Source organism: Crocodylus porosus, unplaced genomic scaffold, assembly GCF_001723895.1.
Source record: "Crocodylus porosus isolate Cpor-Errol unplaced genomic scaffold, CroPor_comp1, whole genome shotgun sequence".
Lineage (NCBI taxonomy): Eukaryota > Metazoa > Chordata > Crocodylia > Crocodylidae > Crocodylus > Crocodylus porosus.
In genome coordinates this window covers 30,449,433-30,467,348 of record NW_017728909.1, presented here as the reverse complement: position 1 = coordinate 30,467,348, position 17,916 = coordinate 30,449,433, and the positions used below count along the sequence as shown (strand labels likewise).

The window sequence follows — 17,916 nt, the reverse complement described above, 5'->3', positions numbered from 1 at the left end:
ATCTTTTGTTTCTCTCTCTCAAAAAAAATCTTTACAGATAACAGATTTTGCTTGGGTTTTTTTATAGGTATTTTGATGACATGGATGATGAAATGGATCCAGAAATAGAAGAAGCATATGAAAAATTTTGCCTAGAATCGGAACGTAAAAGAAAGCAGTGAGATGTTAGAGATTTAAATATTAGCTTAATTAAGACAGTTTAGAGATGATTAGCAAGCAGGGACACCACAAATCTTGTAATATTTGTATCAAACTAAGGAAGTTGGGGGGGGGTTGAGTACTAAAGTTATGCAATTTCCATTTTGTTAAACTGAATCTGCCAAAAACTGTAAACTTATGCCCTGTAACTTAAAATGTTATGTATATATCATAGTTTATTTTATGTACAGTTAAATGAACAGTGTTCTGGCTGCAATAAAATTGATTTGAGAAGTGTCACACTGAAATAAAACTTTACTAACTGGGAACTGTTCCATTAAATAATGATACTTTTCTCATGGAAAAATAAATTGTTAAATGAATTGCTTACTTATTTTAGCATACAATAAGACTGGCTTCACCTTTTTAACCATATGGGAGTTATCTGGAATTTCACATTTTTAGGTTAATTTTATGTGATGGTAGATAGATTTTTCCAATCCTCTTCCCCTCCCCACCCCCACACAGTTTTGCAAGATCTAGAATTTTCTTCCATGATGCACAGAGTATTTTTTTCTTCCTTCATGGAATAAATATTTTTAATATATGATACTGTTAATATATAAGCACTGATTTGGAAGCCAGGTGCTTTAAGGCCATTTGGTTCAGAGAAGCTGTTTCCCAATTTTCTAAGAGGAAGCTACCACTACATGTTTTCCAATGTTCTTCTACACAAATACAATAATATAACTAGATTTTTAGCTTTATTCTACACCGTAGTGTATGCAGCTTTGAATCAACATATTCTTGAATGTATTTAACATAACTAACATGTTGACACTGCTGACAGAACCCTAGAACTTTATTTTTTTCATATGAGAGGTAATTTATATAAGTTATTTTCTTGATTCTGTAGTTTGGGCTGTATCAATTTTTACATTTCAGAAATAGTAACAAAATCTTACCTCCTTTGTTTCCAATGTAACTGTGTATTTTATGGCTTTTCCAGGAGAACTCTAACAGTCCTTGTTGTCTGTATTTCAGTTGTACTGGTTCTTGACATTTGGTGTAGGATAATTTGGGTAGAACCATAATTGTCAAAATCAAAATGCTTATGCTTCAGCTTCCCAAAAAGTACATAAAATGGCTTATGTAAAGAGAACATATATATTGTAAATATGCATGTAAATAATTCTATTAATATTGCACTGTAACACATTTGGTATGGTACCTTGTGTGTTGCTAATGCAGTTATCATTGACTACATTTTCTGGATGTTTGTTCAGCATATTCATTTAAATTGAGTTTAAAAAAATAAAATCTAACTTGCTTTCTTTCCCTTTGTATACTCTCACTATGCTTTGCCATCTTGCTTTACAAGAAAAACAAAAAAAGCTTATTAAGAATATTTTCCCGCCTGTTTCCTTTAATAGTATACAACTGCATTAATGATTTTTCCCCCCTCTAATACTGATTTTATGAAACATTCTTACAAGAATGCTACATTTGGAAGTAAAATATAAGCATTTCAGAAGGTCCAGATACAGTCCAGAAATTGTAGATGAGTGTAAATTTAAATCACCCTTTTCATAATGTCAGTTTCTGTTTTGCCCATTTTCAGGTGCAAATATATCAGCAGAGAAGTAATGTAACTAGATCTATTAAGCATTTTTCTTGCAAAGAACTGTTTTTTTAAAATCCAAAACCAAGGTCAAACTCCTAAGTGACTGTAGACTGGTGCTTTGGAAAAGCGTGGTAATAAGAATGGGAAATCTCTTCAAGCTATGTGCAAAAAACAAGGAGTAAATGAGCTTCTAATTAACTGTGTTTTGAATTTAAATGTATTGTGTTTAGGCAGTAGTGCCTCCAGAGATTCTGTGCCTTTACTAAAAGACAAAACTGACAGTCAGCATTTCTTTTCTTCAGCCTGAAAAGCAACTGTCTGACTGGATAGGTGGGTGCGTGTCTCTTGTCTACCTGCAGGGAGACAGTTTGTAATAGATCTAAAGTTTATGCTATGGAACATGTCTATTTATATGTAAATATTTGTACACTTGTTTAAAAAAATGTTTCAGTATGGATTTAATTGAACTGTAGATGTAACCTGCATTAATAGAAACTTTTAGGGGAGCTTTTTGCCTGCCTTTTGTGGGTTTTTTAAAACCAACCTCGCCCTGCATGCGCAAACAAGTGCACCCCTCTTGATTTAAGTTAAAGATATAGCTTATACATAAATGTGGAAGGTTTGTAAGAAGTTCAGGTTCTTTTTCATTGGATTAGGAAAAAGATAACAAAAGGAAAAGATGTTTTCATACTTACAATAGGGCAGAAGTAGGAATAAGTAGTCTTGTAACTTCATTTCCTTATTCTTATGGTCTTAATTTTCAGTGTTAAAAAGATTGTTTTGAACATGCACATATCCCATCCTCCAGAGATTTATTTATTTTATTTTTTAAATCAGCCATTTTTAAGAAGCACTGTCACCTGGGGGTTTCTTAGTAGTGTTTAAACTGATGTTGCTATTTCCCTGATCCCTGCCTCTGCTTCCTGGATGTAAGGAAAGACCCGAGTTCCAAGCAGGAGACTTCACTGGTAAAAACCTTCAGGTAGAAAGCTGTGTTTCAATTGCTAATTACCAGAATTCCTCTCTTCTTTCATCCCTGGCTGGCTTATAAAAAAGAGAGACAAAAGCATAGTATAGTTCTGTTGACTTGGCAAGAAATTCAAAACCTACTTGCCTACTTCTGAAGCTGTGCAGTAATAAAAAGGGCACAGTGAATGGTGAAAGGGAAGTTTGTTTATCTGTTGAGCTGATTCCTTTGTATATTGCCCTCCTTGTTATGCCTGTTGTTTCATTCAGTATCAGCACTGGTTTCTTCGGTATGTGTCTCACCTTCCTGCATACTGCTGTATGGACAGAGAGGAAGCTGCTACTGTCATTGCCACTGAGAATTGGATTCAGGAAACTATTCCAGCAACATTTAGCTGCCAAAGCATTATCTGTCCCTTCCAACTCTAAAATGGTGGTGACACTACCCTGACTGGCTCAGAAGGCCAATGAGCACTTAATGTTAACCAGTGAGACCCAAGAATATTTACACCCCAGGTGAATTGTAATGACATACTCCAGTTAAAAAGGATAAAAACCCATAACACGTTAATATTGGCACAGTTGAATAAGAGATGTGTGTTGCCTCATTCAGTGTTGTAGCAGATAGTGTTTTTTTTTTAAAAACTAAAATCATATTTCTGTATTTGATTCACACACTGCCCTTCTTAAAAAGAAAAAAAAAAGGCTTATTTGATTAATAACCTGTCCTGAGCTTTTTAGGGAAGACAGCATACCACAAAAGACATATATAAGTTTATAATATTTTCTGTGAAGTGCTGCAAGTCTTAAATTTAAGAGCTGCTTGGGAGCCACGGTTTGACTTGCTGCTTTAGAGGAACAGAGAAATTTCTACTGTGTGCTTTAACATCTGCATTGAAATTTCCCTCAGATGATTAATTCATCTCCTCTCTGCATATTACTTTTCTCGTGTTCTTTTATCTCTCCAAGCTGTGCATCTTGGCTACACCAGCGTTTGGATGTTGCAGACTAGATGGCCCTATGTTTTAGTTTGCCCACCTCTTCCAGAATGGTCTAAGAAAGGGACGGAGAAAACTGCTGCTCAGGGATGCTGCAGCAGTGTACAGGTGTTCATTCTAGTGAGAGAAGCTCTCAAGGGGAGATCTTCTAGGTGTCAGTCTGGAAGATCATTCTCCCAAATGGGCATGTTCTTCCAGGAGAAAGTGAGTGAACATGTCTGTATGCTATCAGTTTACCAGAACAGCAATTCTCCCCATAGAAGCATAATGCCTGCACATGGCCTTTGAATCCTCTTTCCTTTAAAACAAACATCCTTGCTCTAATTTAAAAACAATATAAATACTATGAGCATTTTTGCCAAATATAGGTTTCCATATGCAGCCTTATTTAAAAAAATAAACTTATAACTTACGTTGCTGCATATTTGTGTGTAGACAAGCTCTGTACATTGAATAGTACAGGAAAACTTCCTAAGATCCAGCTGCTCTCTTGGCTCAATAAGGAAAAAACATATTTTTGTTGAATTCATGGTCTTCAATCTTGTACAATGGTCTGTGAAACCTATAATGTCAGGGAAAAAATAGGTTCCTAGATATGAACACCAGAATTGTGATGCTAGAACACACTTCACTTTTTATAGTGCTTTTAAGTGCTATAACCATGTCTATGGGCATCCTTAGACATCAGAGGTAAAGTGGGATTTGGGCTTATAGCTGTCTCTTACTCTTTTTTGGGTAAATAAAACTTCTCCCACTGTAATGAGTTTTATCTGGCTCCTACCTATTTTTGTGGCTGTTTTCTTCACCATCTCTCTTTTTTTCAGTATTCTTTTTAAGACATGAGCATTAGAACTGGATGCAGTGTTCCAGGATCTGTTTCATCAATGTTGTATACAGTGGAGAAAACCTTTACTCCTACTTACTCCTCCCATTTATATGTGCAGGGTAGATGCACATCTATCCACAGGGATCACCTTACTCCTTTTTCCTGCAGCACTTATCTGAGTTCAAGTTGCATTGCTTCTACATCCTGTAGATGCTTTTCAGCATATGGTATATGTGGACTGCACTCCTTCCTAAAAATACAACCTTGCATTTAGCTGTGCTAAAATGCATTTGCTTTTTGTTACTGAGTAATTATGCTCCTCTGTACAGCTTCCTCACCTTCCTGCATTTACCTAATCTTTGCATTGCCCACAAATTTTATCATTAGTGATTTTATTTTTAGTTCCACTTGTTGATTAAAATATTGCGTCTATACCAATTCCTGCAGAACCTGACTTCTGCCTTTTCTTTAACAGTTTTCCTATCTCAGTCTCTACAATGGCTAAGATTTGTAGCCAGCCACGATTTTTTTCCAGTTGTGGTCACTTCATTAATCAATGATCCTATCTTCATGACTTCTTCTTGATATCAATTGACATATATTTTCCTATTGTTATGTATTCTACTTTGCCTTTTTAATTTAACTTGCTGCCTTCAGATAGCAGCTGAAACAGGAGGGGCTAGTGAAGACCATAGGTATAAATTTTCATGGAGGAGCCAAGTGGTTTACAACTATTTCAGGTTACTACTCCCATGGTTGGTGGCCCTATTCACTAATTTGTGACAGAAAAACAGTTCTATAAGTTTTTTACACATTTTAATAAGCAAACTACTTTCGGATTTGAATTGGCTTGCAAAGTTATAATTTATATTAAACTACATCTGAACAGTACAACATCCATTTCAGGTTACACTTCAAATCATATCCATCAATAAAGTCAACAACTGATCAGAAAAAATAATACTTTAAAGAGCCATATTAACAGTTTAGCTTTTATCATGTTTGGAGCATTAGAAGCAGCACTGTAGCTTGGCTCTGGTAAAGTTCTATTCTATTAGTTGCTATTCTACGTAAGCAAGCTTCCCCTAGCCACTTGGTTGATCAGGGTGGCATAGTGTTGATGTCTCGGTCTGTTTCCTCCTTTGAACCAGCCTCAAAGCAAGAGGAATACACCTGCTTGGACATATATTCAGACCATTATGATTTCAGTTCTACCTCAGTCTATACCTGGGCACCTCCCCAGAGAATTTCTGAGAAAATCTGGTGATCATTCCAGTGTGGACAAGGTTACCTTTGATCAGTTTGGAGCATCCCAAATACTACCATCTTTATGAGCAGTTCCAGTATTATCTCTTTAAAACCACATTGATTGGCTCCAAAATATGAAATGCATGGGATTAAAAAATGAGGACTTCACATGATTTCAACAAGTAATAAGTGGGGTGCAGGTGACTATGTTCCTTAAGTCCTAATGAGATTTAAATGTTTCCTACCAGCCATCATATGTTCCACCCATTCAGAATTTAATTCTCAGCATTTTTTTTTAATAGATTAAGGTCTGTTTACCAGCAAGGAATTTGGGAACTAAGAATAACTGCTTACTCTGATATGGTAAACATCCCCTAGTGACAGAACTGTTTCCCATTCTCTTAATATAAGCTTATGTAAACTGCAAAGTCCTAGATATACTTGTATGTCCTTACAAATTTTTAAGTTCATGTTCTCCACCTAACTCAATTAGCCTTTTTATGGCTCTCAAGTATGACATCACGACCATTTAGTCATCTCATAAACCTTTTTTTAAAGAACTCCCATTTTTCTAATTTTTCCTCCCAATTGGTTTCGCTTCAGTTGTAGGAAATTAGTCTTTTTGAAGAGAGAGGTTCTGTTGGCCGAGGTTGACAATGATCAGGTTATGAATACTGGTCTCTAAAAAGACATAAACTTTCAGTCTTCTAATCTATCCAACACCAAATCGTGCGTCAGGATGAGGTCCAGAAAAGAATTACCTTGCTGTGGGATGCAGTATATATTGTGTGTTAGAAAATGCTCAGCTCTTTTTTTTTTTTAAGAAAAGAATATGTTTTATTACTGGCTTAATGAAATCTTCATAAATGCATGTCTAGCTGGAGAGTCCACCTAATAGTATTGTTTTCCTTTTCACAGGTCCTTAAATATTTACTCGCCCTGTTGTCCGCTTTGCTTCGGTCTGTAACAGCCAGGAGGCAAGATTTCCCCTTCCTACTATCAGCAGCTGCCGCGAAATAGCCCCGGAGGATACAGCAGTGGTTCCCCAGGGTGCGAACAGCGATCTCGGCGGCGGGGGGAATCGGCAGCAACCTGCGGCTTCAGCGGGGGCCAAAGAGTGGCTGACAGCTGCAGTGGGGCGTAAACCCCAGTTTGGCAGTCGCTCGTGTGGGGCGTTACACACTGGTGGGTCAGGCAGCTCGCACCTTGGCTGTAGCGCACGCCACGTGCAGCGTCCGTCCTGCCCCGGGCAAGGAATTAGTACTGGACGGTGCCAAGGGCGGCACCTCCTGGGCAGGCCCCGCCCGGCCACCCTGATTGGGCCGCTGCTACGCGCCGGGAGCCGCGAGTTCCCGCGGGCCGGGCCATGGAGGCGGTGGCGCTGCGGGCGGACGGGGCGCTGGAGTCGCACTACGTGGACGGGGCGCGGCTGCTGCTGGCGCCCTGCGGGGCCGAGTACGTGCTGGAGCGGCCGCCGCCCGCGCGCGCCCACCCGCTGCAACCGCCCGACAGGCTCCGCCGCCGGAGCCCGTTCGCCCTCAGCGCCTGCCGGGTGCGTCCGGGCGCTCCGCTCGCTCCGGGCTCGGCCTGGGCCCCGGGCAGCGCCGGCGCAGCCCTCGGGGGGAGCGGCCCGCCTGGTGCCAGGGCGCCTCGGGGGTCAGGCCGCAGAGCCAGCTCGCTCTGGGGAGGTGCTGCGGGACGGGCCAGGCTGCTGCCAGGCCGGCACCCGCCCCTTGCTCGTGGAGTGGGTTGGCGGCCTATTCTCTGAGGGGCGGGCAGGCACCAGCGGTCAGAAGCGGTCAGCGAAACGCCAGGCGCAAGGCCATGACCGACTGCCATAGATGTGGCCTACATGCTGAAGCACATGGGTTGTACCCTGTCCAGGTTTGGAGAGTAAACCTGGGGCATGGCCTGTGGCATCAGACCAGTTGCCTGCTTTTAGCCGCGGGCAGCGCAAGGCAGGTGCTGGACCAGCCTTAGCACTCAACACCCAGATGGCACTGTTTGTGGTGCGTGCTGTTGGGCCACACTAGGACCTGCTGTGCTCCAGGGCAGGGGCAGCATGAGTCCTGGACTGGCCAGGGCCAGCAGGGCAAAGGGGATCTGTGGGCCTGATGCAGCCAGCCCCATGCCATTCCTCTGGCCCATGGACTTGCCTCGCACCACTCATCTGGTCTGTGGGGCATCCTCCTTGTTCTGCCTGTGGCTAAAAACAGTCAGCCAGTTTGATGGAGCCCTCTGCCACGGAGTGCCACAGGACACTGGTCAAGACCCAGTCAATGGCTGTTCTTACTAGATGAATTTAACTCCCTGCTCTAGGCTACCTCCTAGCTGAGCACCAGTAGGAGGAGGGGGGGACATGGGATATGCGTAGAGGTATGTTGAGTTGCATAAAGAGCTTGTTCTAACAGTCAGAAATATCGAATGAACTGCCAGTGTCCAGAGCTAACTAGCTAGACTTGTGGCACCTAGAAGTCATGGGGTAGGTTTCTGATTTGCATGATTGGTGTCTCCCTGTCGTGGAAGGATTTTAATGGGATTTTTGGTTTGTCTGTAGACAAGTGATCCTGGTTTTTCAATTGGAAACCAAAACAAGGATTTGAAACCTGGTAAAATGTTCTTGCTGTGTAGTCAATTTCATGATGCGTCTTGTATTCCCTTCTCCCCCCCCCCCAAATCAGGAGCAACTCTTACAAGCGTTAGATTTTCGGAACCAGTATTCTGCTCGTCCATACTTACCCTCGCACATCCTGCCTCCTGAAAGGAAACAGGTATGTTTTCCATACCTAATGTTTCTCCAAGGTTTACTTTGTGGAAACTTTGAACAACTTTTTGTACTGGATTTTCACCCTTTGTTGCAGGTGTTTTGCAGTGTCTTATTCCTTTTGCATCCAGCGTTTCATGTGGATCCTCAGCTGAGGACAGTATTCAGAAATGATTGGGTACCCTACCAATAGATACAGAAAATGGGCATCTTTAAGACTGAACTCCCCTGGTTTGGGAGCAGGACATTATGCCAGCTGGGCTTTTAGCCTTCCAGAGTTTATCCAATTATAGGATAGATGGTGGTTGATGAATTTACATACTTGTAGTTCATTATAAAATGCTACCACAAGGTATTATAAAGATAGGCATGATAGAAAAAGTTGTACAAGAAAAGCTGAAGCAATAAAATTTACTTGGATGTACTTGAATGTTTAGGCATCCACATAACTAACCCATTGTAGTTGTTACACATCTTCTATTATCTAAGTGTGGAGGATGAGAATTCATTTAGTAGGGCAACTAAGCTATTTCATTACCATCAGAGATGATTCTGTTTGAACAGGGAGAGGCAGGCCTGAGAAGTGAAGTTGGGTATCTAACCTTTTATGCTACCATATTTTTCTGGATAAATAGGAAGGAAGCCTCACACTTCACTTTTTCCAAAGCTTGGAGTTCACTTAAAAATAAACACTTTGCTTAAAGAAGATCATCTCAGTTAAATATTACATTGCAATCTATTCTGCTGTTCCTTTTCCATTTCTTAGGTACTTTTGACAGATGTCTTGGAAGTCAGATGGCCTAGCCCTAACTCTCTTGATGCTGCCATATGTCTGGATAATGGAAGTGTGAAGATATCTTCCTTAGATGGTCATGCCCACCTCTACATGTCAGAATTGCAGCAAGATTTTACAGTGGAGTTCTTGTGCAAAGCTAGCCAGAAGCCTGCAAAATCTTCGCTTTTCTCTGAAAAGAACAGCAAAAAAGATGAGCAAGGGAAATCAAGCCAAAGCTGCATTTCAGAAATGTCAGAACGGCTGAGATTGGAGAATAAGAAAGATGAATGCAGTATTGTAAACAAATCCAGGAAACCAGCCCAATCAAATAACTACTTAAACCAAACAGAAGGAAGAGATGAGGCCAATTTGTCTCTGACAAGCTGTTTCTCTGACTACGTCTGGGTTACACAGCACTGGTCTGTTTCCTCATACCCAGAAGAATGGAAATACCCTTTGTCTCTGGCATTAACATTCTATCGGCTGCGTGCTGATAGCCTCCCATCTAAAACGCATGAACAAGATAAATACTCTCAGAACAAAACTGTAGAATCTGAGCTTTTAAAGGAAAGTGAAAACTGCAAGGCAATTTCTCATTTGCCTGAAGCTTTACCACTCAGCTGTACTGCACCGCACCTACATAGGTAACTGTATCATGTATTTGGTTTTAGTTTTAGCAGTGTTTTGCCACTTCTCAGACCTGAATATCTGCTTCATCAGTAATATCCCTAACTGAATGATAAATGAATCCCAACCATCAGTAATATACACTAAAACTAAAAGATGGAATCTTATTACAGACTTCATGAAATGTGGCATTTGTAAGACGAACATTATATGGACTAATCTAAAATAAGCCAAAGACAAATGTTGATCTTTAATATGTCATAGACAGAGTCTGCTTGCACAATTATAGAAGTAAAAATGAGAATAGTGAAACAGTAAGCTACAACTTTTTTAAGGAAATGAAGCTTTGACAGTGTGTCAAGACATGTATTCTCCAATATTGTGCACTTTGAGAAAGCGGAAGAGGAATAGTGGACTGGGTGTGTAGATGTATGTTTGTATTCATATGCAGATATCTTCTCTGGTAGGCTATTTATAGCGAAGGATGGAAGGAGAAAGCAAGCTTATAACTTTTTAAAAAGTCAGACTAAATAGTAATAAACTGCTGCATTACTTAAGGTACAAAAACTTAAGGATCATAAGGTTCATATATTTTTTTTTCTCTCAAACCAATTGACTAAGAGACCTGTTTTTAAAGAGAACTTCTTACCTACCAAGATTATTCTCAGAACTTGTCCATATTACAGTTCCTGAACATGAACTGATTTTTAACTTGGCTATTGCACGTTTGGTATTTTGTAAAGAAGTAAGCAAACTATTTAAAGTTTCTTTTTATAGCGTAAAATACTAGAACTAGCAATCAGTAATACTAATAAACTACAAACTTACTGTGACTTGTTTTTGATTTTGTTTGTTTGTTTGTTTTGCCCAGGTGGATTTTCTGTGACTTTTTTCTACAGAAAGGGAAAAATACTGAACCATGTTCGTACCCTCAACTAATAAACATTGTTTGGTGCCAAGGTATTCTTTATAGGTAGGAGTAACAGATAATCTGTTCATTTTTGAAAAAGTGTGTTTGTATGGAAATTTAATCACAAAGATGAAATGTCGTGATCCAAGACCTATTCTACTTTCTGAGAAACTAGTTAATATTCTAATCAGAATATTTTTGACTGTTTAGGCCTCAGCCCATACAATGCAGTCCATGTGAATCTGTCTCCCATGTCTCCACAAAACCTCATTGACATCATTAGGGTAGCTTGCGCAGACATGGGACTGTCTATATCAGAGGTCAGCAACATGACCTGCAGACTGGACCTGGCTTGCGGAGCCGCTTGATCCAGCCTGAAGAGCTGGGAGGCTTTGCCTGTGCCTGCATCCAGGCCTGGCAGGAGCTGTGCTTGATCAGAGCAGTTCCAAACTGCACCCGCACAACAGCTGCTTCTTCCCACCCTCATTGCTCCACTCCACAGATCAAGTGGTTTTGGCAGCATGTCAGTAGCAGGGAGGCTTTGTCTGCACCCACACTGAGGCCAGGCAGCTGGGAGCCCGTTCCCTGGCTGCAGAGCAGACATGACTTTAAGCCTGTGGGGAGCTGTGCCAGGGCCAGGCATTTGCAAACTGCATTTAGCTGTTGCCACTTCTTCCATCCCCCTGCTCTACAGCTGCAATGTGGGTGTAGCTCCTAAACTGTGGAGAGCTGTGCCCATGCTGCAGCTGGCAGGGGTGGGGAAGGGGAGAAGCACTAGCAGCATGGATGTAGTTTACAGGTACCTCTCCCCAGCTCAGCTCGCCACTTCCTGGAAGCTGCAGGTGCAGTTCCTACCTGCATGTCCCCAGCAAGGGTGCAGGGAAGCTCCCCCACCACTGGCATACTGCCAAAACTGCTTAGTCCATGGTGAATTGAAGCTAGGTTGTTTCTCCTTGTGGCTTGTAAAAGATCTCTGCCCTCTGGTCTACGCAGAATGAGTTACTAAACTGGACCTGTAGTTGATCATAGACACCTAGTATTATATGATCATGTAATGAAAAACCCAGTATCTTACTGAACTACGTATGTGCAGGGGAAAGGGAAAGCTAATTCTGAGTCTCATTTGTGGGTTTCAGTTAGAACTGTCCACAAATGTTGACATTTGTAATTACTGTATTTGGCTCTAATGTCTTTGGATGAATTCTGTGTTTTGTTTGTTTTGGTAGCTATTTCAGATGCAAGAAACTGTAAAATGCTTTCTCTCCATTTTTGTAAATATATTAATACTAATCTTCCTTTTTTAAAACTGAGAATTGAAAGCAATTAGTAAGTTGTACTCTATGGAACAGAGGCATGGAACCTTTGCTGGCTGTTGACCGGAATGACCTGCATTGGATTGGAGGTGGTGGATGCTAGGACCTGGCTGCTGCCACCACTTGTCCCCATAGCAGCATGGGGAAGGGGATCCATAGAAGACCCCCCTCCTGTCACTTAATGCTGCCAAAGCCCCATGTCCACAGGCCAGATCCAGCCCATGGACCATAAGTTTCCCACCCATGAAAAGACAACTTTTCATGTGGAAGTTTTCATGGGGTATGTTCTTTCACCAAAGTTCTTGTAATTTTAGTATACAGTACCTATGTGCTGACAGAACATCTGTCCATCTCTCTCTCTCTCTCTCTCTCAGGTTTATCCAAGATAGTACAGACATCATAGAAATTTATCCTGGAGATGGATCAGTTTTCAAGTCACAAGGAACATTATTGGGAAACTATTTCACACACTATTCAATTCAGAAAGGATCAAGACAGGTAGGAATAAAATATATTTTTTGTAAACTGTCATTTTTTAATATTATATTTGAGGATAGCAACATCTGTTGCTTTAAGAAACTGATAATGTAACATGAAGAGTCGTATTGCATACCCTATCATAGTAATCTGGATTACACCAATATTTTGTATATTAGGTTTTTTGAAGCCTTTCACCACTTATGTATTTTCATCACTTATGGATAAGGCAGGAAAACCTGAAGCACATGACAAAGTACTGAGAAGTTTGATGCATTTTGCTGTCCAGCGCAACAAGAGGCAATCCAGGACATTTAGGAAAGAGAGAAGTTATGCTGCAAGCATGCAAATGTGCAGGCTTTGAACATTTTCTGATCAAAGATCCCCCAAGTACTGTATTCTGGTTGACTAATCATTCATCTTGAAAAAGCTACCTATTTAGTTCCTGTGGGGGTATGTGCCTGAGGTAGTGGTTCTCAACGTTTTTTAGACTTGAGCTACCCCTTGGAAAATGCCAGTTCTTACATTTCACTTGTTTTTTGACTACAAAAAAATAGAGCAATTCTGTTGCAAAGAACTCAGACTACAACAGGTCAAGATGTTATTGACACTCTAGATTCCTTTTTGAATCATTGTTGAGCACCTAACAGCGATAGTATTATGTGGCACCCCGCCGCACCCTCAATAAAAAATTAATAGTACTCCAAAGTACTGCAGCACTCTGATTAAAAATTACTGTTCTGAGTGGTTCAGGCTCTTTAGGATGTACTAGAAAAATCTTGGCAATGCTGAAGCCAGGTACACAAGTCTTAGAGTAGTGAAACCCTTGGCTTCCCTTTATAAAGTAAGTAGTAACTGGGGCTTAGAGGCACAGATTGGTATGTACCAGGAGGGGTATGTAAAGATTAGAGGCAGAGAATATCTTGTGGATAAGATGGAAAAGACTGCTATGGATAAGATCAGGTTCACATTTCAGAAGTTCCTAAAGACATGGCCATGGAAACAGTTATGTTTCTTTTTCTCTTATATGCTCTGATCAGAACATCTTTTAACACTGGGGAAAAGGTTCAATGGTCTAATAAATTCCTTGGCTTCGGATGACGATGGTAATGACCATAATAATGGTGTTTGTTGGTGCACTGGTAACAATGTTCTTTACCTTGCACAGTCGTGGAAAAGAAAAATAGTATTCAAATTCAGTTGGCAACCTTATTCCATGAGCATAGCTTTTTTTCAGTGATCTGTAGACAAGTTACTACTTTGCTTAAAGAGTCTGGTTCCATTTTAATCATTCTTTAACTTTGTTCCTTGCTTTGCCAGTTTGAGGCAAAATGACTTTCCTGTAATTCTGCACCAACTTGAGATAATTTAAGAATTCAAAACAGTGAAAGGAGCAACACCAGAGGGTTCATAATTGTTTTGTGATTTGTAGTCTGCCGCATAGCTATTTAAACTATTGTTTTATTAATGTGGCTTCTAAAAATAACTGTTCTCCTTTCTGCTTTATGATCTATAGAGAGAAGAAAAGATGTATTCGGTAAGCAGTCTGCCCCCTGATGTACCAGGAAGTCCATATTCTATAAACTCCATCATTACTCAGGCAACCAGGTGAACCATTTGTTTTTGTTTTTTTGTTCTTGCCCTTTGAAGTGGCATTCAGGAACAAAGGTTACAAAATGATAATTGTCACTCCAGTTTAATTTCTTATACTTGCTTAAAGTAGAACGTTAAGTAATTCATGTCTGTTCTACTGGTGACATGTATAAGAATAGAAAATTACAGTATAAAGACCCTAAGAACACCTAACTCAATTGGTTTACAGTATGTGATTATACAGTGACGTGTAGTTACTTTATTTTTCTTCACAGAATTCTTCAGTACTGCTACAAGACTAAACTTTCTTTAACACATAACTACAGTAGCTGTTGTTGGAATATGGTATGTAACATTATGCTTTTTAAATATGCCTGTATGAATGGTTGCCACGGATTTAATGGACTAAAAACCATAGGGAGGAGAGGTGAAAGTAAATGAATGAATACCAAGGACTAATCGGTTGGGCAGCTTGCTTAACCAATCCTCTGAGAAGGAGAGAGAAATCAGGCAGGGAAGTCTGTTAGAGGTCTGGTGAATTAGCTGCTGCATAAGAGTCTTGGTAAGAGCTAAACGAACGGCACAAGCTATTACATTTAAAGTATTCTCATGTTTGTTTCATACTAGATACGAAAGACAAAGGGATGGGAAACCTTGCCAGTTTTGTTGGATGAAGCAGTTATTCCCAATGTAGGAAGACTGGTGGCATATTCGGATAATAAAGTGCATGCTGTTTTTTGTGATGGGATGACCTTGACTATGATGTGGGATTTTAACTTTTGTTATGGAAAAACACAGGTAATCTTTGGAAACTGAAAGTAGAAATTCAACTTTACATTTAATTTCTTCCATTCTGTGGATAAGCAAACGTATCTTTATCCCAAGTAAAGCTGGGCCATGAAGCAGCCTTTGTATAATATCTGCTTTGGGAATGGGGCCTTGAAATAGCCATTTTAAAAACTTTTCATTTGGGTGATAAGTCAGAAATCCAAAGAAAAAATCTGATGCATGTAAAACAGAAATTGGGCTTTTTGAGGACCCTTGTAAGTCATGTTCATTATATCTGATGATTCATGCACTCAAGCTGGTTTGTAAATATTTCATCTGTTTGAAAATCTGGCCTATCTTTAGTTGCCAATATTTGTATATGTATACATGTTGACATATCACTAATGTGTTAACTATGGGCTTGAAAGGAAAAATCTCCTTTAGCCTGTAATGAAAGACCCATGTCTCTTAAGTACAAACAACAAGAGAAGCTCTGCTACTTACGTTTACTTATTATGACATGCATTTTGCTTGAATCTTTTATCCTTGAAAACACATTTAATTCTGAGTGCTTGAGTCATTTGAACTACTGAATAATTTTGAATCATGACATAGTTTTCTGACACAATATCTCAGTAAAGTATTAAAGTAATTCATGAGGTATAATTTTACTTATCTTTACAGATGATGTAATAGTTTGGTTTTTAAAATGAACAGATCACTAAGAATGACTTGTAGCCTAACCTAACTTGTATAGGGAAATAATGTCAGCTTATAAGAAACTGCACCTTCAGTTAACTTCCTTGGCGAGTTATGATGGTATCAAAAGACATGTGAACTGCAGTCGGACAGTTAGAGATGTGGAAGTCACTCTTGCCTTCCTTGGGCATGAATGACTTTCTTGAATCGAATATCTTTTATTAGATCAACTTAAATAAGGTGGTCTAATAAACAACTTAAATAACAGATATTAAATTAAACGTGTATTTCAAGTCCACTTGTTTATGTTCTTACATAAAAGAACGTAAAAGCATTATAAAGACTAACTTTGGGGATCTTGCATCACTAAGTATAATATGCAAAATTCCTCTATTCTGAAAAGTAACTCATTAGAAAGGGATTCCATTTTAATTTGGTAAACCTGTTCATTTTACAGCTAAATGTGTCAAATTTTTTCTCGCCTTATTTCCAGTCTGCAAACAGTGGGCAATGCAGGGAGGTTGTGTCATGCTGGTCTGACTTCCCACTTCAGAAATTCTGTCAAGCATCAGCTGGAGGGATAGGTGGACAAACAGTTTTGCCCTTCTGCAGTTCTGTTGCCCTATGGCACTTACTGGAAGTATAAATAAATAAGTAAAAATAAAAAGAGGCTGCAGGTATGACTTGAAATACACACAAAGAACAAGATTTGTTTGGAGTGCCATTTCTACATAATGACTTTTCAAACTATCATTTAGATTTCAGCCCATCCTCAGGTTCTAACTTTTAGAAAAATACAAGTAGAAGAAATATCTTCATGCAATGTCAAAAGAAATGAATGGAATATGTTTTCCAGTAGTCTCCAACAGCACAGAAAAATCAGAGTTGGGGCCATATTTAGAACCAGAAGTTCCCGTTCCCTTCTGTGTTTGTGCCACCATACTGTAGTATTTTTCTTCCTTAGCCAAGCACAAACACTAAATGGATTAGCAAGTAGAGACTTTGCAGATGTTTCATTTTAAACTAGCAGATGTTGCTCCTTATACTTTATCACTGTTCTACAGCCAAATAAAAACCCCCAAGACATCAGTTCTCATTTTTCTCTTCTGAAGATGAATCAAGACTCTACTACAGGCTGGTGCAAGTTAACAACCCATGATGGGACACAGCATCTAATCCAGATAAACAGTCCCGGACTCTATGAAAGGTATAAAGAAGTGATCTGAATCTTTTTGAAGTTAACATGTTCTGGATTTCAGCTTGAATCTGTGTTTCAAGAAAAGTAAGAAGCTGAATATATGTCTCTAAAATAGGCTGTAAAATGGCTGTATCTGACTGGCTGGTCTCTTTTCAGTTTGCATACCTCAGGGCAATCACCAGTTAATTATCGCATATGAGTTTCCTCTGATTTGCATCATTATGAATAGTTGCTTTTGGAAGGTAAAATATTTTTAAAATAGAAACTGAAAGTTGAAATGTAACTTGTGATTTCATTCCATGGATAAGCAAATATATCTTTGTCCCAAATAAAGCTGGGCCATGAAACAGCTTTTCACTTGCTTTGCTACTGACATAGATCTCTCTCTGCCTATCAGTTTTTCCAGTCTACTTGTTCTAATTAGTGAAGCCTTATTATGAAAATCATAAATAGCTCACTGTTCCATTTTAGTAGAGGATGTTCACATGTTTGCTCTTCTTTCCGCTAGGGCTTTTGTTCGCATTTTTGCCATGCTTGTTGTTTTTCTGTTTTAATAGAAGAATGAAGGAGTTCTTTCCTATTTCAATGGAAAAATGAAAAATCCCAGTTCCAACCTTTGCTTGTACATCATATTTTCAAGACCTCTAGTCATTCTTGTTGTTTTTTGCTGGACTCTTTCTGCTTTGTCAGCTACATGGAACAAATTCAGAGCTTGAATTCTGGTATGTTCATTCAGATGAACATATCAAATCTGATCCTTTAATTTCTTAACTGTTGCTCTCTACCTATCATATACTGCTCATCTTTCTATCATTTGAAACTCTTAAAAAGTGCTATCAGCAACAAAGTATCCCATGATCACCTATCTGGTATCCCATGATCACCTCTTGGCCAAACTGACCAGTTGTGGCCTTGGCTCCACCACGATCCGCTGGCTGGGAAATTGGCTCCGTGGTTGGACCCAGAGGGTTGTAATTGATGGTAGTCACTCA

At 39.7% G+C, this 17,916-nt stretch overlaps 2 protein-coding genes across 4 annotated transcripts in view; both read left to right on the top strand.

Annotated features, from left to right (window-relative positions):
• The window catches only part of PAIP1 (poly(A) binding protein interacting protein 1), a 44,476-nt gene extending 43,000 nt beyond the window's left edge, over nt 1-1,476 (top strand). For all 3 annotated transcript variants that reach the window (XM_019532028.1, XM_019532027.1, XM_019532026.1), the window contains one exon: nt 68-1,476. In XM_019532028.1, coding sequence (XP_019387573.1) covers nt 68-161 — 94 coding nt within the window. In that variant the 3' untranslated portion in view covers nt 162-1,476. The remainder of the gene's footprint in view (nt 1-67) is intronic.
• Nucleotides 1,477-7,161: 5,685 nt separating this feature from the next.
• Nucleotides 7,162-17,916, top strand: part of CUNH5orf34 (chromosome unknown C5orf34 homolog) — a 16,094-nt gene continuing 5,339 nt past the window's right edge. The window contains exons 1-9 of the mRNA XM_019532025.1: nt 7,162-7,352; nt 8,482-8,571; nt 9,331-9,983; nt 10,838-10,939; nt 12,564-12,687; nt 14,183-14,274; nt 14,535-14,604; nt 14,887-15,057; nt 16,791-16,933. Of these exons, the coding sequence (XP_019387570.1) occupies nt 7,167-7,352; nt 8,482-8,571; nt 9,331-9,983; nt 10,838-10,939; nt 12,564-12,687; nt 14,183-14,274; nt 14,535-14,604; nt 14,887-15,057; nt 16,791-16,933 (1,631 nt within the window). The 5' untranslated portion in view covers nt 7,162-7,166. The remainder of the gene's footprint in view (nt 7,353-8,481; nt 8,572-9,330; nt 9,984-10,837; nt 10,940-12,563; nt 12,688-14,182; nt 14,275-14,534; nt 14,605-14,886; nt 15,058-16,790; nt 16,934-17,916) is intronic.